We start from the raw sequence: 23,394 nt of genomic DNA on the forward strand, positions 1-23,394 counted from the left end.
CATATTTTTTAAGCTATCATAAATAAAATAAAAATTAAATAGCTGATTCTGCCTTTAAAATATATAAGTTAATAATTAAAATTTGCGTGTAAACCCAGTAACCCCTAGATTTCAATTAGTAGTTTATTTTCCAATAGCCGTGAAGGCACCATAAGCTCCTCCTCCGGTAGTCCGAGCGGGAAGTTCAGAAAGATGGCTGCCTCTTTGAAATAATATTCATATTTTCTGCTGCTCATTCAACACAGAAGGCACTTTAGAGGAACTGTAACCGGCTAGTTTGTATCCACTGACTTCTATCGGGTCTCAGGCTCTTCTCGTGTAGTTTTATCGATAAGTGAAGCCATCTTAGCCTCTTTTTCAGTGACTGAGGAACATCTCGGCAGTCATGTCCAGTGAGGAGACGAGCAGCTCTGCGTCCAGGTGCTTCGGACAGGTATGTGGGCTAAATGAGACTTCTTTAACGGTTTACTGAGGGAAAAAAGCTAATTATTCTGAATGGGACACAGGTGTGTTGAGTTAAATTAGTATGATAAAGCACATCTGTTTTTGTTTCCAGTCCCACTGCTGATAAAGTTTTGATTGAAACGGGTTGAAGCACAATGTGTGTCAGTCTGAATGTCTGTGAATGGACACTAGAGGGGACCGAGTTTATTTATGTAGTAGAGTATCATAGTTTTGTATTTTCTACAAAGTTTGTAATTTCTTTTTAAAGTTTAGTTTTTATTGTTCTTCCGGTCCTATATACCCTTAACCCCCCGCTATGGTCTTTCCTCTTTTGTCTGGCAACTCCATCTTCAGCATCCTTGCTCCAATATATCCACCATCCGTCCTCTACACACGTCAAACCGTTTCTAACCTGAGATGTCGCTCTGATGTACTCATTTCTAATCCTGTCTATTCTTGGTCACGCCCAATGAAAATCTGAGCATCTTCACCTCTGTCACCCCCAGTCACACCTCCTGTCTTTTTGTCAGTTCACCTTCTCCAAACTAAATATCGTAGCAGTTCTCACGACCATCTTCTAAACCTTACCTTTCATTCTTGCTGCTATTCTTCTGTTAAAAATCACTCCTGCCACTCCTCTCCATGGGCGCACTTTGATATAAAGAGGTCTGGAGGAGTGAAACACTCCTCTCTATTATTGTAAAGGACTTTAACTACACATTTAATTACTGGGCGATCTTAATATAGGAAGAAGAAATGCAATTTCAACAGTGTGTCTCAGTTTTTCTGCATCATAAAGAAGATGCTTTCAGCCCGACTCTAAAATTGTAAGAAATAAATGTGCAAAATTACATAAAATGGTCCGGTAGCTCACTGCCTAGACTCTCCTGTAGTGATAAAACAGAAACCCCCAAAAGTTGATTCTGTTCATCTGGACGTAGCGTTTTCATTGGGAGAAATGTTTCGTCACTCATCCAAGTGACTTCTTCAGTCTACGTCCAGATGAACAGAATCAACTTTTGGGGATTTACTTACCTGGATGATTGAGCATGCATCATGACTATAAAACAAAGTTTTGTTAATTCACAGAAAATGCCTGGTTTCTCTAGTAGATAGTGAAAAAATAGTTTTCTATAATTTAAATGCTTTTCTATTACTTAATTACTCCGATGTGGTATGAATGGCCGTAGGGGAGATTTTAATCAGTGGGAAAAAATTTTCAAACTAATGAAAATACCGTAATAATTCTGAAATTTATGCCCTGAAAAGGAGTGTTTCCCCGGCCTGTTCTGGCCCCCGGGCCTAGTTTTTGACTCCCCTGCCTTATAAATTGAGGAAGTGGAATTTTTAAAATATTTACAACAGTGATTGAAATTAAAGAATACATTTAAAGATGAAAACAAAGGAAAAAGGAGCAGGAAGCTATAATACAGAAATGTGTGAGGAATCTTAATAAGTCTGAGGGAGGAGAAGCTCTCCTGTGTCTGTGCAGTGGAGTGGAGCGTGTTCGATGGGTTGCCGATGATGGAGAGGTTTGTTCAGAGACCTCCGGTCTCTCACTGACTCACATGCCTCCAGATTCTGGGCAATGATTGATCGAGTCTTATGGATTAGTTTGTTGATCTTGCTGGCATGTCTGTTTTTGCAGAAGTCTTTCTATTTTATTATATTTTCTTTAATGTAAATAAAGTCATTTTAACTTCCACCTTTAGTTCAGTTTTATTTTAATATTAATAACCTTAGATTTCACCTGTAACCTGCACATCCATATTAAGTTTGATAGGATTTGCTGACCTTCCTGGAAGCCCAAAGGCTGCCGAGAACAGCTTGTACTCTGGGTGGCTTTTTAATGTCTGAAATGAAGTAGAAGTAGACAAAGCATCAGTGGTGAATCGCTCTTTATGTTATTAGTGTAAACCTAGCTTCCTGCACCTCCAGAGGATAATAATAATAATAATAATAATAATAATAATAATAATAATAATAATGCATTGGATTTATATAGCGCTTTTCAAGGCACCCAAAGCGCTTTACAATGACATTATTCATTCACGCTCACATTCACACACTGGTGGAGGCAAGCTACGGTTGTAGCCACAGCTGCCCTGGGGCAGACTGACAGAAGCGAGGCTGCCATATCGCGCCATCGGCCCCTCTGGCCAACACCAGTAGGCGGTAGGGTAAAGTGTCTTGCCCAAGGACACAACGACCAGGACAGAGAGGCCGGGGATCGAACCGGCGACCTTCCGGTTACAGGTGCCCTTCCCAACCCCCTGAGCCACGGTCGCCCGGATAATAACTGCCAGCCAGTTTCACTCAGATCATACAAATATGACAACAATGTAAGCTTGTTTTCATTATTAATGGTATTTCCGCTGTGTGCCTTGCTGACACTGGGGTGTGATGACAGCTTACCTACACAGCTGAGGAGTACCAGGCGGTGCAAGATGCTCTGCGACAGAAGCTGGGACCAGAGTACATCAGCACTAGAATGGCCGGAGGAGGACAGAAGGCAAGTCTTTATTTTCCTCTGCAGCTAGAAAAGCTGCCTGCACCTCAGACTGTGGATGTTTCTTCATAATAACATGTCATAATTTCATTTTTCAACTTCAAATAGCTACTCTGATTTCAACAGGTATGCTACATTGAAGGCCATCGTGTCATCAGCTTGGCCAATGAGATGTTTGGATACAATGGATGGTCTCACTCCATTTCCCAGCAGAACGTTGGTATGACTCGTTTCACAGCTTAGGATCCAGGTTTACCTTCTCGTGCTCAGACTAACACAAGAGTCTTTATTGGCAGATTTCGTAGACCTCATCAACGGGAAGTTTTACGTCGGTGTCAGCGCATTTGTTAAAGTGCAGCTCAAGGTTGGGTAAATGAGCCTCTTTTATTTTTCTGCCTCCCTCTCTTCCATCCATATGAGCTCATCTTGCTTTTCCTCCAGGATGGATCGTTTCATGAGGATGTTGGCTATGGAGTCAGCGAAGGACTAAAGTCGAAAGCTCTGTCACTGGAAAAGGCGAGGAAGGAAGCAGTCACTGATGGCATGAAGAGAGCTCTGAAGTATGGGAATTTACTTATATTTAAAAACATACAGGAAATTTTATTTTATTATAATCATTAAAAAGTTTGTTTGTTTTTTTCCTATGTTTAGATGTTTTGGTAATGCTCTTGGTAACTGCATCTTGGATAAAGAATACCTCCTAGCCATTAACAAGATCCCCAAGCAGGTCAGGATCAACATTTAAAATAAAATTTTTAGTTTTCAGTCTAGTCAGTTTTTGGAAGCTGATTCTTGTCACTTCTCCTCTACACAAAGCCACCACCTCCTCTAGATCCAGCCCGGACTAAGCGTACTGAAGGTGAGCCATCGGTGGAGAAGGCCCGGTTTGGCAGTCTGCTTCGAGAGGACAGTCTTATATCAGCACCAGTTCCTGTCAGGACGCCGCTGGAGCCCAGAATCATCAACCAGAATCAGAGTCATTCAGAAGTTCACACTCCCAATGCTCCCGACCCTGCACCTGGCACAAAGAGTGAGAACATCAGCTCCAGGTAGGAAAAGTTTCTGCTCTGGTTTTCCTCATCTTCTCATTCCTGTCCTCTTCTAAGCTCTGCTGTCGACTTTGTGGATGTTGTTATCAGGTCAGAAACACACACAGACCCTAAACAGCTGAGAAAACTCAGACAGCAGCAGCTTCAGCAGAAGTTCAGGAGAGAGATGGAGGCCAAGAAGCTGCAGCAGAAGCAAGACCGAGCCAAATCTGAGGAGGCAGAGGTCACTATAGGACAAGGATCCAGTGAAGGTAGAGAGAAGATTTTGATTTTCTTGTATCGGTTTAGTTTTTATTGTTATGTTGTGATTATTGTATGGAGGGCATATGTCAGAGGCACGATTTACGATTACGATTTTAATTTCCTTTTTAAGTCTAGTTTGTAGTTTTAGTTAGTTTTAGTTTTTAGTTGTAGTTATTTAACTCTAATAACCTTGGTATAGAGTGATTACAAACTGGTAAAATGCGCTAATCAGTTTTTATACTTTATTACAGGGGAGAGATTAAAAGTAATACAGCAACACTGAGGTTTGGGGTAGATTTCTACTCTGAGATGGAAGAAAAAGTTGTCAAAATAATCTCACAAAAATAGTTTAGCATGTCTTGCAGTCTCATTTGGCTCTCACAGTTTGAAACATCCTCTTTAGTTTTCCTCTTTCTGTAATAAAGGGGTTCCTATCTTCACAGGTGCTGAAGCTGAACTCAGGAAGTCCACCAGCAGCAGAGATGTGTATTTAGCAGGTGCTGTAAAGGCTCCACATACTTGGACTGTGTGATGAGGAGGCCTGCATCTCATTTCCAGTTGGTCTTGCTGTGCAGATGACCCTGAGCTCTGGGATTTCACTCTTTATGGGATTGAGGATCTGGATGTCCCTGCGGCTGCCCCTTCGCCCAGAGGAACCCGGCCCAGCACGCCTGGGAATCATCAGATGCAGACGCGTAGTAAAACCCCTCAGAGGACCGCGGACAGGCCACCAGAGGCCCGGCCAAACAGCAGAGGACAGGAGCAGGCTCAGTACAGACCTCAGCAGCAGAACCAGTATCAGGGCAGACCAGGTGAGTCAGATCAGTCAGTGAATGAGCTTCAGTGTTAAATTCTGTCTGAAACTCACTACTACTCCTCCAATTTTCAGGTGAAGCCTCGAGTCCATACAGACAAGGACAGTTCATGAAAAAACGCAGGCTGGACACCTGACATCCAGCCACTATTTTGCTTTTACTTCACTTTGTACATTTTAAATTGTAAAGAATTGCTGCTTTATATACATCTGGATACATGTTTTCTTATTTTGTTAAAAAATAAAAACATAACCAAACTAGGAATCCTGCCAGATTTATTTGAAAAAGTGAAATTTAATTTCAGATGACACAATGAAATGACTTTTGATACATAACTTCTTAATTATCTTTAGAATGTAGCCATTTGTTCATATTGAAAAATGACTTTGTTTAAAAACAAAAATCAAACCTCTACGTAACAAAAACTAACCATGATCAAATTTTTGAAAAACACACATAAACGTGCCTTTTACCTGATTTATCTTTTATTTTTTTTTTAAGTTTTGTACAATGTGAAAAACATACACAAAACAGACACTGGATCACAGGAAGTCAGTAAGGAGGGATCAGAAATAAGAGTATAACTGCGTGTCAGTAGGCTCAAACAGTACTGTAGAGATCTGTGATAATTACTGATATAGCAGAGTAGCGTATGGATGTTAAATTCTTGTGGGGAGCTTGTGCTGTACAGTGGTGCACTGGCTGCCATTTGTAAGATTAAACACCAGTAAAGCCGGCATGCAGAACTCATACGCTGATAGTCTCATACTGAAGTTGTGCCTGTGATATTAATGAATAGCAATTGAGCAGATCAACACTCATAAAAAGGCAAATAATAAAAAAAACAAAACAAATAATCCAATATCAAAAACATTGAAATCCGTAACAACCCTCATCAGCATGCAAATGTGTCCAATACCCCTCAGTCCCTACAAAACTTTGAACATTGCATATTCTGCATTGCAGTAACTTATTTTTTTCTCTAGAGAAGTTCAACTATTCATTCAATCTACAAGCAGGCAAAAAAACCAAAAATCACGATGACAGCATGGCACTCGTGAGGTGGCGAGATAGAAGTAGGGTTAGCGCGACAGGGTTTTAAACCTTTGCGCAGCTCGCTCACTGCCCAAACAAGTTCTTCTATGAAAAGGTTTAATGATAAATCTGGAAAAACAAATACCGGCCAAACCCACGTACACGTGTGCCAAATACAAATACACAGCTGATCGAACAACCAACACAAAGGTAACTGTAGAGAGGAAAGAAACTGTCCACTTTACTCAGTGTGCTCTTTGTCCTGCGTGCGGCGCCTACCTCAGTTTCGCATGCTCTGAGCTGGCTGCATCTGTTGGTGTTTAAACTGTATACTGGTTTAATAAACTGGTTTTCTGTAATACAGTCACAGCTACAGGACTGGATGGATCTGGAACTTCTCATTAGTGAGGATGCAAGGCACTAAAGTGTTCCTCATGTTTACAGGTTAGAGTGCATGTGCATTTAGAATGGGTCACAATGAACATACTCTAGTGAGAGCAAACTGAAAGCATTTACCTCACAATTATATTTACAATAAGAAAAAAAGCCGAAAAAAGGAGGGGGGCAGGGCAGTCATAAAGAGACAAGCTTAATAAACTGCAGGATTATTCCTGCATGGTCAGTATGATACCAATAACAACCCTGCAATTGCACTTTTTTTTTAATATTCCTTTACATGTTGTTTAACAACCTTTAATAATAATTACAGTGAAACAACATCAAAATCTGATGGCTGAATACAAGTCCATAAAGAACGTTGTTGTTTATTAAATATACGCATACAAAAAACAGACCACAGAAAGAGAGAACCCCAGACACTTGTGATTTCAGAGGCCACAGCTAGATGTTATGGGTAAAAATATTTTGGGACGTATGAGATCAGTAACAAGCTGTTTATACATGTACTGTGCACCATCCGAGTAGAAAAGAAAAATGGATTAAGAAGTGGTCTCGCTCCCCTCAAGAGTGTGAAACCCTCAAATACTATCCTGACAAAACTCTTACTTTGTATGATATGATAAGCAGATTCTGAACTGCACATATCTCACAGCTAAGCACTAAGTGAAGTGGTTTAATGTGTCCCTTACAAAAAAAAAAAAAAAAAAAAAAAAAGGGGGGTCACCCTGCTAACACCTAATACTCAGATTGTGATCTACAGCAGCATCACCTCTTCAACTCTCTGAATGGTGGTCAACGTCAGGACCACGTGTTATTATCTCGCAGATCCACTCGCATGAATAAATCAGTGTAAGAAATCTGTATGATAGACAACTCGAGTTACATGACACCAGACTTTCACAGAGACATAAATATGTTTAACATAGAATCATAACCCAGTGAAGAAATGTCTATGTACAAAGCCAATGTGTTTCAATGTATTTCTTTTAGATTAAGGCCACAGTTACAAGGGGCAGTTTGTCGATTTTGCTATTATTGCAATTTTATTGGGATGTATTCATACTGCTACCCTCCATCACACTCCTAACTTTCCAAGTCTTTCTTCTCCTAAGCATCATTCACAGTACTTATCCATCAGGGACAAACCAACTATCCCACTCTCTGTACACTCACATTCTCTCCTCCTTAACAGACAACTTAACTTACCCTCCAAACCCATCCCAACCAGTTCGATGTATAGTCTGTGTGTGCACAGATTTCTGTGGTGGACTACTGGAACAATCTTGAGTCCCAGCTCAGCTTAAAGTCCAGACAAATAAGGATATGAACCACAATCCTTCACCAACTTCTCCCCTTCAAAGATCGGCTCTCCAGCAACATCTTTGGCTGCTGTTCGTTGTGCCTTTGGGCCAATACGTCACAGCTCGTTTCCACAGCTAATGGCAGGATAAATGTGAGACTTTTTGTGCTGTGGGTGTGTATTGCACTTTCCCTCCAATTGCCAGACAGACTTTGTTCTGCCTGAGAGGACTTGAACCACACAGGTCAGCTATTAAAGAAAAAAAAAATACACAATGATAAAAGTTAAAAATAAAATGCACAATACCAAGCCAGTAAGCCACAAAGAGAGCCTGTGATCTCAGTCTACGACTGTCTGGTCCCCTCTGCCCTGTGTGGCCCCTTCATCTCAGCCTTAATCAGGGCTCAGACTGGGTTACGTTGGCCTCAGGTTGGACCCTCCAGGGTTGACTGATTTCTGGGGAGCTGATGTAGTTCCCACTTGGTAACCTTGGTGCAGAGATACTGGAGTTGTTGTAGATGGCTGGTACTGTGTTAGTGGCTGTCCCGGGTTAACCATCTGGCATGTGGGTGTGGGTCCTGCCCACTGAGGAGCACTGTATGAGACTGAACTATATCCGTACCCCTGGGCAACTGGACCCAGGGAGCCTTTGCGAGGCCCCAAAGAAGCAGAGGGATTGGTTGGGTTGGGGAGGTGAGTGGACGTGGTGTTGGAATGTGTGGGATGTGGTGGGCCGAGATAGCCTGGAGCTGAGAATTTACGGCCAATGTTGGTTGGAGGGATGATCTGCATTATTAAAGAAAAATTGTTATTGTTCAATATGCACAATTAGTACTAAAAAAAAAAGTAAACATTAAAACACAGTCATGAAATACTTTGACTTTCTTTTTAAATATTCAAAGAATACCAAATGCTTACATCAAGTCCCAACCCTCCCTGTGCTCCAGTTTTAGGGCCTCTCTTCCCCTGGGATTGGCTGATGGCATCCCTGGCCCAGTTATCCACCAGTTGGTGCAGGTCGTCAGTGAAGGTCCCCTTACCCTTCTGGGTGTTAGAGCCAGCAGGATGGGCTCCAGTGGCCTGGGACAGGGTAGAACACTCAGCCTGCAAGTGGCCAGAACCATTTGTGGAGCTGATCCCACTTGATCCTAAATATATAGACAAGATGCATCAGATGTGCACTAGAAAATTCAGTTTACATCATAAAATTCAAATGAAGCAGCTGACTGTTAAAAGCTGGAGTTGCACATACCTGTGGAGCAATTGCTGAGGCTTGGCATGGATGGAGAGGATGTGAGCTGTGACCGTGTTACAGACTCTGCTGCAATTTCTGAGGTCTCTGTTACCGAGGCTGAACTTTGTTTTGGAGGGGACTCTGAACCTTGGCTCTGAGCTGAAGATCACAATACAGATTAAAATCAATATTTAAACAAGAGAACACTGAAATAATCAAAAAAAGAAAAAACAAAGAACGCATAACAAGAAACAGATTGTGTATCATATTACCTGAGTGTACAGGGCTGGGCTGTCCACTACTGCGAGCAGATTTGTGACTTTTGCTTTTTAGCCTTCGTCGTCCTCCAGGCATGGCCACAGCAGGGGAGAGCACAGAAGGAGGAGGAGTTTTTCCCATGCGAGTGAACAGGCCCTCTATCTCCTCTTTCTGACGAGCCTGCAAGGCCTGAATTTCCATCATATGTCTGAGGAGAGACAGAAAATTAAGGCCAAATTTCCCCTGAGCTGTGAAGCAAAGACAGGACAACAAATATGTAACATACTTCTCTCTCAGACGACTGATTTCTTTTTGCAAGGCTTCATCATCAGTCTCAGAGTCATCATCATTCCCACTACTATAATGTGGATGTGTGACATGAGAATCAGAAGTTGAGGATGATGGTCCATTCTGCATGCTGCAGTCATGTGTTGGACTGGAGCTAGCTGCTGGAGCAGGGGTCACTGGGTTAAAAATAAATAAATGAAAAATAAAAAGGTCATTACTGTGTTATAATAGGTTAATCTCATTATCAATTGGTGTGATTAAAATAACAGATTATTAACGTCAGTAGTTAGATAATTTATTACTTAATTTAACACTTTTTTGTGAAACTGCTGCACACCTGTGACCGAAAATCGTCCCACTTTAGAGCCAGTGGCAGCGGTTGGCTCAGATGTCGCACTGGTGCTCGTGGACACTATGAAGCGCCCGATGGTGGTGGGCTGACCCTCAGAAACAGAAGAGCCCCCATCGACAGCATTAACTTCAGTTAGTCCTTTAGGCAGAGGAGATGATCGGTGAAAGGTATTTTCTGGACTGGAGGGAGAGGAGGAGGTGGAAGAAGAAGAAGAGGAGGAGGAGGACGATGTTGAGGACGGCGTCTGGGAAGAGGATGAAACGACACTGGACGGATCTTGAGCACTGCTGGTTGCACCATCGGCAGCAGTAGAGACCTGAGTATGAAGGAAGAGATTATTTTAATAAACTGAGCTTGATGTTTTATGGGATTTAAGCTTCTAAGAATGAATTAGGCACATTAATTTAAGCTGGAACTTAAACTTACTTGGAAACGTCCTACAATGACACCATTGCCTCCCTGAACCGTCTCTGGACTTAAAGCTCTTCTCAACTGGGCATCCAAATTATCCAGGGGTTGCTGTGGTTGCACACAAGATATAAGGAACACTTTAAGTAGTACATCAGTACCTTATGCTAGTTAAAAAAAAACAAAAAACCCCCCCCAAAAAACCCAAAACAACAATCAGCAGAGCTAATGGCACAGGAATCACTGCAGAGACAATGTAGCCCTAACCTGATTTGGTCCAGGAAATGGGGGCACATCAGACGAAGCTGTAGAAATTTGGTCAAAACCCCCAGGTAAAGTCTGAGTCAGCATGGAAAATCAAAACATAGTTGTTATGACATATGATCAGAATAAAACAGTGAGTGATTTATTTTAGGATGATGCATTATTCATTAACCTGTGCTCTGGGCTTCGTTGGAGGAGTCTGGGCATGTCCTGCCACAGTTACAATCTGCCCTGGAGTGGTTGTCGGGCCCAGAACACTTTGTGCCCCAGAGGTGAGGGGAAGATTAGAAGGGGGCACAGGGGCAGGTCCGGGTGGAGGGGAAGAAGTCCCAGTGGGAGGAGAGGAGGTCCCTGCATTCTGACTGGAATCCAGTGCTGGGGAGGCAGAGCTCTGGTCTTTAAAAAGAGACCGCAGCTTCTGTTCAAGGGCATGGATGTCATCTCTGCCAGCGGTCTTGGTCTGAATCTCAGCCCCTTCTAACTCCACTGGCTGCTGCTGGGCTTGGCTTTGGTTGGTGGGAAGTGGGGGCTGGGTGGCTGTATTCTGTGATGCATGGTTGGATGAATTCACCGGCTGAGAACATGCAACAGCACTATTAAATGGCTGCTGCTCTGGTGCAGGAACACTTCCAGTAGTACTGGATGAGCCAGAGGAGATAGAACTATTGCCCAGCTGAGATCCAATTACTGCAGGGACAGAGGGCTGTGTAGATGGAGGAGAAACAGAGGACGGAGGGACGTTAACAGCTATTGGATACTGTGAAGGGGTCGTTTCATGGGAGGACTGAGGTGGTGGACTGCAGTCACTCCCAGCAGTTTGGGGTGGCACAGACACTGGTGTTGGGGAAACCCTCCCAGGTGAAGCTGAAGAAGGTGGCGAAGATGCTGCACCAGACTTCAGAGAAGGAAATGTGGGAGTTGTGGTGGAAGCTACAGACTCGAGAGAAGTCGTGATATTGTTAGAGCTTGGGACAGCCTCGGGGTGGGGAGTGACTGATTCTTGCTCAGCAGCAGAGACATCAAATGTTTTGCCTTTCTGAATACGAGTCTGCTTTATTTCATTAAAGGCCTGCTGGAGAGTTGCTGAGGGAGCAGAGAGAGACAGGCCCAATGACACCAAAGGAGCTATAAAAAAAAAAAAGAAAAAAGGATGAATTGTAAACAAAAAAGACATTTAAACCAAAAGCTATAAATAGGTAAACAAACTCCTTTCACCTGTAGCAGGCTCTTCTCCAACTGAGGTATTGGTTGAAGCGCCTCCAAAGAACTGCTCTCTGAGTCGAGACTCCGGCACTGGGCTGACGATGAACCTACGTCCTGCTGAATGCACCACCTGTGCTGTAGTGCTGGGGGAAATACCTGGGGGGGGGGGGCAAATATGAGTGTAAACTCAAAAAAGGAAAAAGAACAAAGCTATATTTCTGACAAGTGTGCTTACCTGGTAGCATGGGAACAGACAACTCAGGTTGTTGTTGAAGCTCGCTCATCTGCAAACAGAAAGAATCATAGTGAGGATTCGTAGGCAGTCGTGGTTGTTCACCTAACAGGAGACGTGTAGTGAATAAATACCTGAGGAAAGCTGTCCTTCATGCCCTCTCCTTTCCCATCAGCCATTTCAATTACGTCGCGGACTTGCTCAATGAATGATTCTCGCTCAGTCTCCAAGATGAACTCACTTTCAACCTGGAAGAGGAAAAAAAAAAAAAAAAAGTTCAATAGCTCTGAATACACTATATCCAACTTCATGCTCCATTATGTATGTATGTATACACACACACACACACACACACACACACACACACACACACACACACACACACACCTCCAATCTTTTGAGTGACAAGTAAAGAAGTACTACTACCATAATCTGGGCAATTTCTTCTGGATTATCTCCATCAAGATCAAATCTGAAGGTCACCATCTTCCTGTTGTGTGTTTCCAGCTGGCACTCTGCTACTCTGTCTCCCATATTAGAGATCTGCAAAACATTTACTTACATTAAAACTGTTCAGTGACAAAGAGCTTTAAAAGAAAAAAAGAATCTAAACATACTCATTAGTTAAAATTCTTACACTAAGAACATTTAGCTTGGCCTTTGCCGTCTTCTCATGGCGAGAGCGACTGCGTACAGATCGCCGCTGTTGCCGCTTCAGCGAGCGGCCCTCATGGCGGCCTCCTGATGTAGAACCATCATTGCCATCACTAAGACCTGAAGCTGCATCTGACGGACAGCTAAAACACACAAATCCATAAAAGGAAGGTTTTACAAGCTGCGCAGTGCTGAGAAAAAAATCAGACTTTTAAAAATAACTTGCATCTTACCTATCTACAGACGGTGGTGCTAGGGAAGAAGATCCCACTGGCTGCTCCACTGGTGTGGACTGAGGAACACTCACAGGAGCCTGACACACAAGAAACATTAAGAAATCAAACACTTCACCTCAAAGCAGGTTCTAGTTCTGTTTGGCACAATACAATTTTGAAGGGGTTACACAGCATCAACTGTACACCAATTTAAACCATATCATCCACTAGATGGAGCTCTTTAATCTGGTGAAACATGCAACTAGCAGTTGCAAGAGACTCCATTTTTTAGCTTTCAGGTGGAGTGTAAATACTGCTGTGATATGGAGCTTTTATTTCAGCTCCTATCTGAATGCAGCCCTCTGTCACTGCTGTGTTTATATGGACATTAATTATGTTTAATCCCACTTACAGCTAGGGCTGTGCAATATGAAGAAGTATATCGGATGACGATATGAAAACATCTATCGTTTCATATTACACGCCATCGTTTGTTTCATGGTGTCGCAAAATACACCGTTTACGGCCAATTTTTTTCCTTCTCTTCTACCACCTATGCAAGAATCACGTGAAAGAGTATAGAGAGAGTTTACAGATGAGAAGCAAAAAAGAGCCATCAGGTGCTCAAAATAAACCTTAGACTATATAGTTTCATGCATCAGTCAAAACACTCGACTCCGGGTACACGACGCCCAGCTGAAAACACGTCACACAAGTCGAGTTGCCGGAGATTCACACAATGTACAGAAAATGCACTATTTTGTGTTATATATCGTTACTGGGATGAGAAATGTCTTATATTGGGATATGAGATTTTGGTCATATCACACAGCCTTACTTCCAGCCCTGGAAATAGTCACAATACCGTTTTAGACCAATAGAAATTTTTCATTGATTACTGTATACCCCTGTACTGCTTTCACAGAAGATTTAGAGCTTCATAAAAGCATTTCAGCTTTCAGAACCTTAATCTTAAGTTGTATTGTATTATTTATGTATGTATGATTTGGTGATGGAGACAAAAGTTGTGGTGCTTCATTAAGCAACACCCTACTTAAGATAATGTTAACTGATACTATGGCAGAAACTACATGAATTTACAACAACAACAAAAATAAATAAATACTTTTAAAAAAAGAAAATGGACACAGAACTTTTAAAGGAACAGGAACCAGGTCTGAACCAAATGGTTCACGCCTGACCAAGAAACACCAGCATACACAAGTCAGAATACCTGCACAACAGAAAGGCATGAGGCCTGATAGAGGAAGTATAGGTGCTCTGCGTTGAGTGGTGGAGACAGGATAGGAGTACTTGGATCATTGGCCCAAGACTAAGAGTCATGCAAAATAAGAAACATGCAAAGGAGAAGAAAATGGGGGTTGTGGTAATTAGAGCATTCAGAGAGAAGAAAGAAAAGCCACAAGAAAAAAAAAAAAAGAAAGACATCAAAAAAAATGGACAGAATCACATTTATACTGTAGTTAGTGAAGCAAAACAGGACACGTTAGAATGCGTCTTAAAATAAGTGAGCTGATGCATGTTAAATAGCAGCAAGGGAGGGGAAAATCACCTGTAAATGCTGAGCTCCTGTCTGTGCCTGTGATTGTACAGAGCTCTGTGGAGCACTGGTGCTCTCTGACTGCTGCTGCGGGTGAGAAGATGGGGCCATTGTAGATTGTTGGGAGGGAATCTAAATGAACAGATCACATAATGATACAGGGGAAGAAACAGGATTTAAAAAGGTAGGTTGAGATAAAAGCTGATACCATCAGACTGGCATTAAGGCAACTTCCTGAAAGTCTGGTTTCTCTACAATCTAAATCTTTCAGAGATTTCCTTTGGGCTCTTTTGCTGAGTGACTTGTACTTACCTGCTAAGTAACATAGCTGTATGAATCAGGTTAGTTGAATCAGGTGTATTATTTGCCACCACTGAGGTGTGGATTAATCAAATTCAACTCTAAAGTGAGTTTTGCAGACATGTTAAAGGGCTATTATTTCACATTATTTTTTCTCTAAAAACCCGCTACATTAACCCTACCAGAGCCTGGCATACAGACCAGTACTGATAATAAGTGCATTTTGTTTTCCACAACAAGTTGTCTGAAATACTGTGGGTGTATTGTATTCATCTACCTGAGGGGGAAGCGATGATTGGTAGTAAACTCCATACTATAAGAAACAAAACATAGCAAAGTGTAAGAGTAGAAAACCCGAGAAAAGAAAAGAGACCTAAAGAAAAAAAAAAGATCAGGCCAGGAAACTCTCAGCACTGCTTTCACAGCCACCCAACCAAAGAATATAGGCTTTAAAGTTTAACTTCACACAATGTGAGTGAGTATCTTGTTTTTGCTGACTCTGACAGGTTGAAGTTCAGATTTGCGGGTGTGATACAGAAGTGTATCCAGGGTGTTATGTAGAACCTGATATTAACACAAGCTTTGCTTTTATGGAGGATGTCAGTGAAGCAAAAGTTTTCATGTAGTGTGAAGTTACTCTTCAAAGACATTTAGACATGCACTAATAGATATATACCTGTGCAGGTGTCACTGGGACGGACTGGTTGGTATTTGGAACAGGAACAACTTCAGACTGACCACCCTGCAACAGATAAAAGTACATGTTCTAAAAACTAGAAAAGCCGAGGACCCTAAACCGAATCATGAATACATGCATGTGAATTCTAGACACCCTGCAGGTAGGCCATGTGACGGCTGTCTACATGTAACGGGGAAAAGTACATTCAGCAGTGGTGAGGGCAACAATAACAACAACAACAACAACAACAACAACAAAAAAGAGGGTCATTTGGGATATGGGAAAAATAGATAATCAATAAATAGAACCCCAATCTGCAACTTAAACATTTGGTTTAAAATACAGACAATATTCCAAAACAAAATCACCCACAACACACATTATTATGCACTAATGTCTCACCACTGCCAGCTGCTGTTGCTGCGTTTGATCACTCTGTGTCTGACTGGTGGAAGAGCTGTAGGATACTCCAGACTGAGAGGGCTGAGCCTCAGAAACAACAGAGGAACCTGCTAGTCTATCTCCCATGTCCCAAGCTGTGAAAAAGGGACAAAAAGGTTAATTTATGATGACTCAAGATTGTAGAATTATTTAAAATAACAATGTTTTAGCCATTTTCCCTTAAACAACAGCTTCAGAATATGTTTTAGTAAATCAACTTAACAGACGATAGCACTTTTTCATTCACATTTCCCTCCTCTCCCCTCCAATACCTGTTAGTGCACCATGCATCGCCCGAGAAACATGCAAAACACTTTAAGGCATGAAAAATACTGCATTTACCAAAAAAAAAAAAAAAAAAAAAAAAAAAAAAAAAAATTACAACTAGTATATATAGTGCATTCGCAGGGGAAATACAATACTATTCTGAGCTCCTGAAAAAAAAAAAAAAAAAAAACATTGCTAGGTATGCTGTGAAATTATGGTTATGTATAGGCTCTGCAGCAGGGGACTGGTGCAACAAGGTGTGGCTGCATGGAGTCATGAGGACGCAGGAGCGCAAGTGGGCTACTAACTAAGGTTAGCAAAACCAAACTGGTTATTATTCCTCTTTTATTTGTAGCTAAACAAAAAACAAACACACACCAGCACCTTTCAAGTTTTGTTGGGGGGGGGGGGCTGACAAGAAAAAAAAAATTGCTGGACTCAGTTTTTATACTCAATATTTTGTTTCAATAGACTGAAGTTTTAAGTCTTGTTACTATAAATCATCTTTGATACATACCACCTCCAGTGTGCTGCAGCTGCTGGTCACTCTCGGGCTCTTCGGACTCTGGCTGAACAGCAGCTAAGCTCTGATTCTGTACTGGGATTTGCCCAGTTGACTGGGGAACATAAGAAACGCCCTGCGATTGAGGAGTGTTGTAGTTAGACGTCTGAAGGCTCTGTTGAGCTGCCGGTTGGACAGACATCTGTGAGCTGTGTTGGTTAGGCTGTGGAGGCATGTAAGACGCATGCTGTGAAACGGGCTGTGACTGAGTCGCCTCCATGCCAGACTGTTGGCCTGTTTGCTGTGGGGGCTGTGATTGCTGTTCTTCTTCAAGCCTTCTCTTCTCCTGATCTTCTCTGACCTTTAAAGACAGGAGAACACACATAAAATCACCCAGAAGAACCCCACCTTGAAAACACTAAAGCATATTATATAGATCATGTGACTGAGATTTTTTTTTAAAAATCTAACAAAATCATGCACGTAACCAGTGACCATAACAGTAGATGGGCTACAATCATACCTGCTTCCGCTGAGCCCTCTTAAGATTGATTAGAGAAACTCTGTCTTTTATGGCTTTTGCGATGGTCTTGTGGTCACCTTCACACACATAACCAGAGTCAACCTATAACAAAAATGCGACAAAAGGTTCATCAGTAAACATTTAAAAACTGCAAACAAACATATTGTTTGTCATGCACCAACACAATTAATCTGCTTAGAACATTAAAGCTCAATTCACCATTTCCTGAGCCACATCCTCTGGAACATCTTTGATGAGGTCAAAAGAAAACTCAATGGCTTCGTTGTCTTTGTACTTCCCCTTGAGTTTTTTTACATCCTCAATTCTCAACCACAGCTTAATAGCTTGCATCTCTCCATCCTCCTCTTCTGCCAGCTCCACACGCACGCCTGTATCCTCCTGGAAGAAGGCATGGTTCAGCAAGTCCTTGATCGAGTACCTAGACAAATGAAACAAGCAGTGAGCAAAAAGACATTTTTGTAGCGAGGCAGACCACCCTGAACTTGCTCAGTAAGAGACCTCTCATCCTTGTTCTGACGAATACATCCCTCGATGATCTCCTTCACTTCAGGAATGGCCACCTTGTCAAAGCTGCCTGGCTTCACCCCCTAAAGGAAACACAGAACTCTGAATGAGAATGATTGTCTTCACCTCATCTTTTCTTATACTGGATAATGCCCCATAGCTTGTGTTTTTCAGCTCAGAGACCTGATATCACTACCAAAAACAGTTGGCATTTGAAGTGACAAACATCTTAACCCAACTTCCCCTTTCACTTTTGACAAATAAGGTGAAGAGGGAGAAATTCCTTCTGCCTGGAAAGTTTAAAGAACCCCGTTTGGAATTTTCAACAACAGCTTTTAATAATGCGTCTTTTGTTTTCTTTTTTCCATTTCAAAATTTATTTTAATTTTTTTTTTTTTTTGAAATGTCATCCAATCCTTCCTCATTGATAAATTTAAGTTTTACAAGTTATACTTCCCACATTCCATTTGTGTCTTAAAAACAATAAACTTAGTATTATATGCAACGTAGGTGTACAATCTCAACACTGGTGCGAGATGCCTGCTGGGCAAGCAACAGCTTTTAAAATATTTCCAATGTCATACTGCCAGCCTGCAGACTCACTTGCCTTTAACCCTCTCGAGGCAGGCGTTGCCGATTTGCAACAGTTAAAAACTAACAACCTGATTACCCCACATACATATTTTATGAATTTGTTTTGATAATTTTCCCCAAATATCAGATTTTTCCTGTAACTAAAACTTAATTTGAGCCTGAGAGGGTTAAGCTCTGAATTTAGCTGAGCTGAGAGAAACCTTTCCCTTTCTAAAGAAGAGCATGAACATGCAGATACTTTACTATGTTCAGAGGTCAAACATCAAAAATAGGGGGTACTGACCAAGACGCACTTTTGAGTGGAAGGGGAAATATAAGTGGTTGGAAGAAACAGTGCATAAGAAAGTAATGGATGGCTGATGAGAGGCGATGAATTGAAGCCATGACAAATGAAAGTGCCGGAAAATTTAAGAGTGAACCGAGCAGTTGAGTTAAAAGCCAGAAAAAAAACAAAAACAAAAAAGTCAATTTTTTACAGCCAGAGCATGTGACACTACATCCTTAAAAGCTTTTATAACTCCAATGACTCAGCGTAGCACAGGGGTAAATGTCAAAGAACATGCTCTGTTCAATTGCATGGAAAGACTATTTTTATTTTGTGGTTAATGATAAACTGAAGGGATCGCTATAGACTTCAAAAGAAATTTTATAGCTAGCACTCTCAGAGTGAGTTCAACTCCTTTATCTCCAAGTGTCCAGTGATTGCATGAAAATGAACCATAGGTGACTGCGGATCGCCATCTACTAGTATGATCCGTATGAATAAACAAAATGTGTTTTTCCTTTTACAGTCACTGCCCCTCGGGGATCATACAAGACTCATGCTGGTTATTCAGAAAACAGCAGGTCTGAACTTGTTTAGTGTGATATTAGTCAACTCTAATGGCTTAATTAACATACAGGAAAGAAGGACGACAAGGGAGGATTATTAGGATTAATAGCTTTTGTTCTTTTTAAACTTCTAGGTTCTTCAAACAGAACACAAAGATAAATAGTATTATCAGAGCAGAAGAAATAAAAGTAATGCAAGCTAAAGACACGTCAGCAGGAACATGAAATGATTCCAGAAGTGGACATTAGCCTTCTTGGCACACAGGAAGAGGTGAAGGCAGGGCAGAGGGGTGACTGGAGGGCTGAAAAGACTACTTACGCTGGTAACTCTGCGGTAGATCTGTGCAGCATTCTGGCACTCTGAGTAAGGGTACTCTGAGGTGGCCATCTCCAGCATGCACATTCCAAAGGCATACACATCCACTGACTCGTCGTACTTCTCCTCATACATCTCAGGCGCCATGAACTCAGGGGTACCTTAAATCAAAACAACTATTCAGAACTCCCTTACTGATTGAGTGGGCTTCTCACAACCCATTGCTCCTCTGCTCCTCTAACCCATGAGGGGTTGAGGAAGAGGAGGATGAGAAGATTGACCAGCCTGTTGAAATCCCCTGGAGTAGAACCTGTGAGATGAAAGTTGGAAGAAAGAGGAAAAGAAAAAAGAAAAAAGGGGGAGGAAAGCAAAAAAGAGAGAAAACAAAAAAGGAGGGAGAAGCTGGGCTCAGTTAGACTGTTTAGAAGAAGGCACGTGTTTGTCTGTGTAAGACCTTAACATGTTGGGATATACACGTGTAGCTGAGATAACCAATGTGCAGGACACACTGGTTAGCCTGAATAAATAACAATGCACCATTCAAATATTACCTCTAAAATGAATCACTCAGGAATAATACCCATGCCGAAATAAAGTGGAATTTGTTCACAGTAATGCCAATTGACCCTGTAAACAGGACTAGCTATGGAAATAACTTTTGTCAAGACCTTACCTTACAGCCACAATAACATTCCCTTTTATAGTACACCCACCTTTTGATGTCTGACTTACCATTTCATCCTCCCCTGCAGGAAGAAAGTGTTATGGTCAAGGCTGAGAGAAGCAGATCCCATAGCTAGTAACAGTGCTCAACAGTGTGTCCGTGCACATAAGCCTTTTTATATTAGTAGATTATTTTATATTCAATCTCAGGTCTTACACAGAAAAACTCATTTGGTTATTTGAATGTATTTTTCTGATATTGATGCGTATGACAGCACACTGTCAGACTTACCAGGCCCATAAAAGATCATACTTACTCAATGAACAGCAGTACCCTATTCATTCCAAACAGCAGAATGGGGCACAGCTGAGGCTAGAGCCTACATTTTAAAAGCATACCCAAGAGTGTGAAAGGGAAAAGAAAAAGAAAAGAAACAAAACAAAACAAAACAAAAAAACTGCAAAATGCTGACAGAGAGAAAGTGGGGAGAGCTCCCTGGACACAAAGATGGAGCAAAAAGATTCTGCAGTCCTGCAAATATTTTCAAAAACATCAAGAGACAAACACTAAAAAAAAAATAAAAATAAAAAACCTGTTGAGGCAAACCCATAGAAAGAGATGTTAAACATCATTGGTAAAACTGGCAAACAGACCACATATTTCCAAACCACAGAACAAAGACCAGTCTAAGACAGGAGCAAAGGCCATACCTTTTGCCATGGCCAGGTTAGCCTGCAAGAAGGCACGACAACTACCATATTAATATTTAACAGTAGTAGAAATGTTAGGCGCTACTTACATTCAGTAGATGCCTGGAAAAAAAAAAAACTCTCTCTTTGTGGAGAAACATAGAACAGAAATACTCTGTACAAAGACCAAACTTGATAAGTTACTGTACGAGTGCAGAGAGAGAAAACCTTGTGGTTATCTTCCTAAGATTACCACAGTATTTGGCCTCCTTTTGAGCTGTGGTTTGAGAGACAGCTGAAACGCTGTGGTCTGTTTTTGAACCACATCGTCAGAAAAACAAGTCAAAGAAAAATCTCTTATCTACACACCATAATTTTCCATAAAACATGTTATCATGGCCCCAGAAAAGGTACTGTCCCATTGCAGGACAGAAAACAGAAAACCCACTGGATTCGTACCTATAACACTTTTGGCAAAGGATGCGCGTTTGAGAGTGGCCAGTCCCAGGTCTCCAATCTTGACAGACCCTGTGGGGCCTGTGATGAAAATGTTGTCACATTTAAGGTCTCTGTGGATGATTGGAGGAGCCCGAGTGTGAAGAAAGTGGAGGCCCTTCAGGATTTGTCTACACCAGCTCCGCAGCACTTTAATTTTCATCACCTTGAACCGCTTCAGATATCTACAGGAAAGCAGATCATATTATTCACTAGAGTAGAATTTCAAACTCTATACGATTACGACCATTTACAATACTACAGGAGAAAAAGATGACAAAAAAGTAAGAAGTATTTTTAAAATAAGATTAGAAAAGCACATACTGCTTTGTTACTGGTGACAGATACATATTTCAATTGCTAATCATATTATGTTGGTAAGGTAGACCGATACAGTTTCTTTCTACATGCTGATAGCATACTTTCAGCTTAACAATTGGGCTTTTTCTTGAGAGAAAAAACACTTTAATAAAAAAAGAATTGGTTATCCTGTGGAATTAACAGTCTGTTAATGTTACACACATGCTGGACTGATAATGTTTTCTACCTAGCTTTCACATTAATGTATCAGCTGCTAACTACATTGCTTCTGTGGTTATCGGCTAATTTCTAATAGTTAAAAAGCTAACACTGACATACGGACCAGCCAAGTTAAAATTTATGAAAATATAACGATTTAATACTTCACTGTCAACTACCAATCATGTGTTCAGCTGCAAGTTGTTCAGAATGCAACTGCAAGGCTTCTAACCAAGTCTTCTAAGTTCTATATCACTTGCACTGGCTCCACATCAACTTCAGAGTCCACTTTAAGATTATGGTTTTGAGGTTTTTTGTTTTGCTTTTTACATCTGAACTTTTAGATCTGTACATCAACAGTAAGTCAAAACAAGATGAATCCATCCTATCACAGTGTGTATACTGAATATGCTCTGCATCTACAAATTCCCTGCCATTGTAACTCACGTTTTGAGTGTGCCAGAAGTCATGAGCTCCGTGACCAACACAATGCACTTCCTGCCTTTGGAGGGTCCTTCCCAGGAGTCGTAAAAGCGAACAATGTTGGGATGTTGTAGTCCCTTTAACATGCCAGCCTCCTCCTTAAAACGCTGCCGTTCCGACTTTGAAAGCTTACGATCCTACAAGGGATGAAAAAGGAAGATTTCACTCAGTGAGTGCAGCACCATTTATACAAATGCACATGTAATTCGGAATAATGAAAAGGTACAATGTACGGTGTGGTAATAAAAAATTATCATTAGGAACACCTGAACCCTATATCTGTTCCTTAGTATCTGAATTCACCCATTCATACAAAGTCTAAGGAGCTTGGAGCTTCTAAGCTGGATGAATGAAAACCTACAAAGACACATTCATACAAAGTATTTCTTAATCCACTAGCAGTTTAACTAAGAAAAGGTTTTTTAAGATGCTTTTAGTTTTTTAAAAATTTCACATATGCTTTGATAAAAGGAAAGATAGAGTAGGATATAGGAATGTGGCTGTCTGTTTTCTATTGAAGATGACTGCATACCAAAAAACACACCCAACTCTCTTTGCCCTTGGGTAAAGAAAAACAAAATGCTAGAAGAGCCAGTGCTCAGTAAGAAATATGGGATATCAGTACATTGAAGACCTTCATGTCAAAGAAATAATGCATCAAGCTTGGCTAAAAATAAATTTAAAAACACTTAAAATACACTCTAAAAACATACAGTTAAAGTAAGAACCTTGTAACTAAAGATTTAAGACTGATAGTGGCATTTAATTTACTTTAGCCCAGGGCTCCTGTTACATTAATTGAATGACCCAAAATAACAGGGAAATTAAATAAAAACAAAACATTACGTCAAGTATAAGAAAACGATCTGTACTCATGTGCAGAGTCATCTTTTTTGAGCAATAAAAACCCTATTCCACCACTGTCAAATAGTGTTAACACGTTCAATATACATGATTCCATATTATGGTTTCAGATTTTCACTGCCACACATCCAAAGATGAGAGTAACTATGGTAATTTAGTCAGTAAGACAATTTAAAACGTGAACAATCACAGATAACAAAGAATATATATAGACAATTGCGCAACTGAGGCTGACGCTG

General features: G+C 41.1%; 2 protein-coding genes across 5 annotated transcripts in view; one reads left to right on the plus strand and one right to left on the minus strand.

Annotated features, from left to right (window-relative positions):
• The first annotated feature begins 159 nt into the window (after nucleotides 1-159).
• Nucleotides 160-7,195, plus strand: rad52 (RAD52 homolog, DNA repair protein). Its single transcript, XM_031737301.2, has 11 exons — nucleotides 160-433; nucleotides 2,855-2,956; nucleotides 3,080-3,173; nucleotides 3,250-3,317; nucleotides 3,395-3,513; nucleotides 3,605-3,680; nucleotides 3,770-4,002; nucleotides 4,093-4,253; nucleotides 4,689-4,742; nucleotides 4,821-5,057; nucleotides 5,135-7,195. Exons 1-11 carry the CDS (start codon nucleotides 386-388, stop codon nucleotides 5,194-5,196), a joined length of 1,254 nt encoding a protein of 417 aa, XP_031593161.1. The 5' UTR covers nucleotides 160-385; the 3' UTR covers nucleotides 5,197-7,195.
• Nucleotides 5,528-23,394, minus strand: part of LOC116318303 (serine/threonine-protein kinase WNK1-like) — a 27,974-nt gene continuing 10,107 nt past the window's right edge. For 3 of the 4 annotated variants that reach the window (XM_031737271.2, XM_031737270.2, XM_039615663.1), the window contains 26 exons: nucleotides 22,256-22,428; nucleotides 21,254-21,474; nucleotides 19,445-19,602; nucleotides 17,695-17,783; nucleotides 17,395-17,614; nucleotides 17,176-17,277; nucleotides 16,668-17,013; nucleotides 15,845-15,978; nucleotides 15,440-15,505; nucleotides 15,041-15,076; nucleotides 14,476-14,595; nucleotides 12,921-13,000; nucleotides 12,671-12,830; nucleotides 12,460-12,576; nucleotides 12,168-12,281; nucleotides 12,037-12,085; nucleotides 11,814-11,957; nucleotides 10,771-11,723; nucleotides 10,602-10,673; nucleotides 10,353-10,445; nucleotides 9,912-10,242; nucleotides 9,573-9,750; nucleotides 9,301-9,494; nucleotides 9,047-9,187; nucleotides 8,713-8,942; nucleotides 5,528-8,580 (listed from right to left, as the gene is read on the minus strand). In XM_031737271.2, the coding sequence (XP_031593131.1) occupies nucleotides 8,209-8,580; nucleotides 8,713-8,942; nucleotides 9,047-9,187; nucleotides 9,301-9,494; nucleotides 9,573-9,750; nucleotides 9,912-10,242; nucleotides 10,353-10,445; nucleotides 10,602-10,673; nucleotides 10,771-11,723; nucleotides 11,814-11,957; nucleotides 12,037-12,085; nucleotides 12,168-12,281; nucleotides 12,460-12,576; nucleotides 12,671-12,830; nucleotides 12,921-13,000; nucleotides 14,476-14,595; nucleotides 15,041-15,076; nucleotides 15,440-15,505; nucleotides 15,845-15,978; nucleotides 16,668-17,013; nucleotides 17,176-17,277; nucleotides 17,395-17,614; nucleotides 17,695-17,783; nucleotides 19,445-19,602; nucleotides 21,254-21,474; nucleotides 22,256-22,428 (4,893 nt within the window). In that variant the 3' untranslated portion in view covers nucleotides 5,528-8,208. The remainder of the gene's footprint in view (nucleotides 8,581-8,712; nucleotides 8,943-9,046; nucleotides 9,188-9,300; nucleotides 9,495-9,572; nucleotides 9,751-9,911; nucleotides 10,243-10,352; nucleotides 10,446-10,601; nucleotides 10,674-10,770; nucleotides 11,724-11,813; nucleotides 11,958-12,036; nucleotides 12,086-12,167; nucleotides 12,282-12,459; nucleotides 12,577-12,670; nucleotides 12,831-12,920; nucleotides 13,001-14,475; nucleotides 14,596-15,040; nucleotides 15,077-15,439; nucleotides 15,506-15,844; nucleotides 15,979-16,667; nucleotides 17,014-17,175; nucleotides 17,278-17,394; nucleotides 17,615-17,694; nucleotides 17,784-19,444; nucleotides 19,603-21,253; nucleotides 21,475-22,255; nucleotides 22,429-23,394) is intronic. The other variant, XM_031737272.2, reaches the window with a different exon arrangement.

Source organism: Oreochromis aureus, linkage group 7, assembly GCF_013358895.1.
Source record: "Oreochromis aureus strain Israel breed Guangdong linkage group 7, ZZ_aureus, whole genome shotgun sequence".
In the NCBI taxonomy this organism is placed as follows: domain Eukaryota; kingdom Metazoa; phylum Chordata; class Actinopteri; order Cichliformes; family Cichlidae; genus Oreochromis; species Oreochromis aureus.

Bases quoted from the DNA above. Each gene is read 5' to 3' on its own strand.
- rad52 (XM_031737301.2), top strand. From the start codon at position 386: ATGTCCAGTGAGGAGACGAGCAGCTCTGCGTCCAGGTGCTTCGGACAG. The intron at 434-2,854 runs GTATGTGGGCTA...GTGTGATGACAG, and splicing joins CGTCCAGGTGCTTCGGACAG to CTTACCTACACAGCTGAGGA. The intron at 3,514-3,604 runs GTATGGGAATTT...TCCTATGTTTAG, and splicing joins GGCATGAAGAGAGCTCTGAA to ATGTTTTGGTAATGCTCTTG.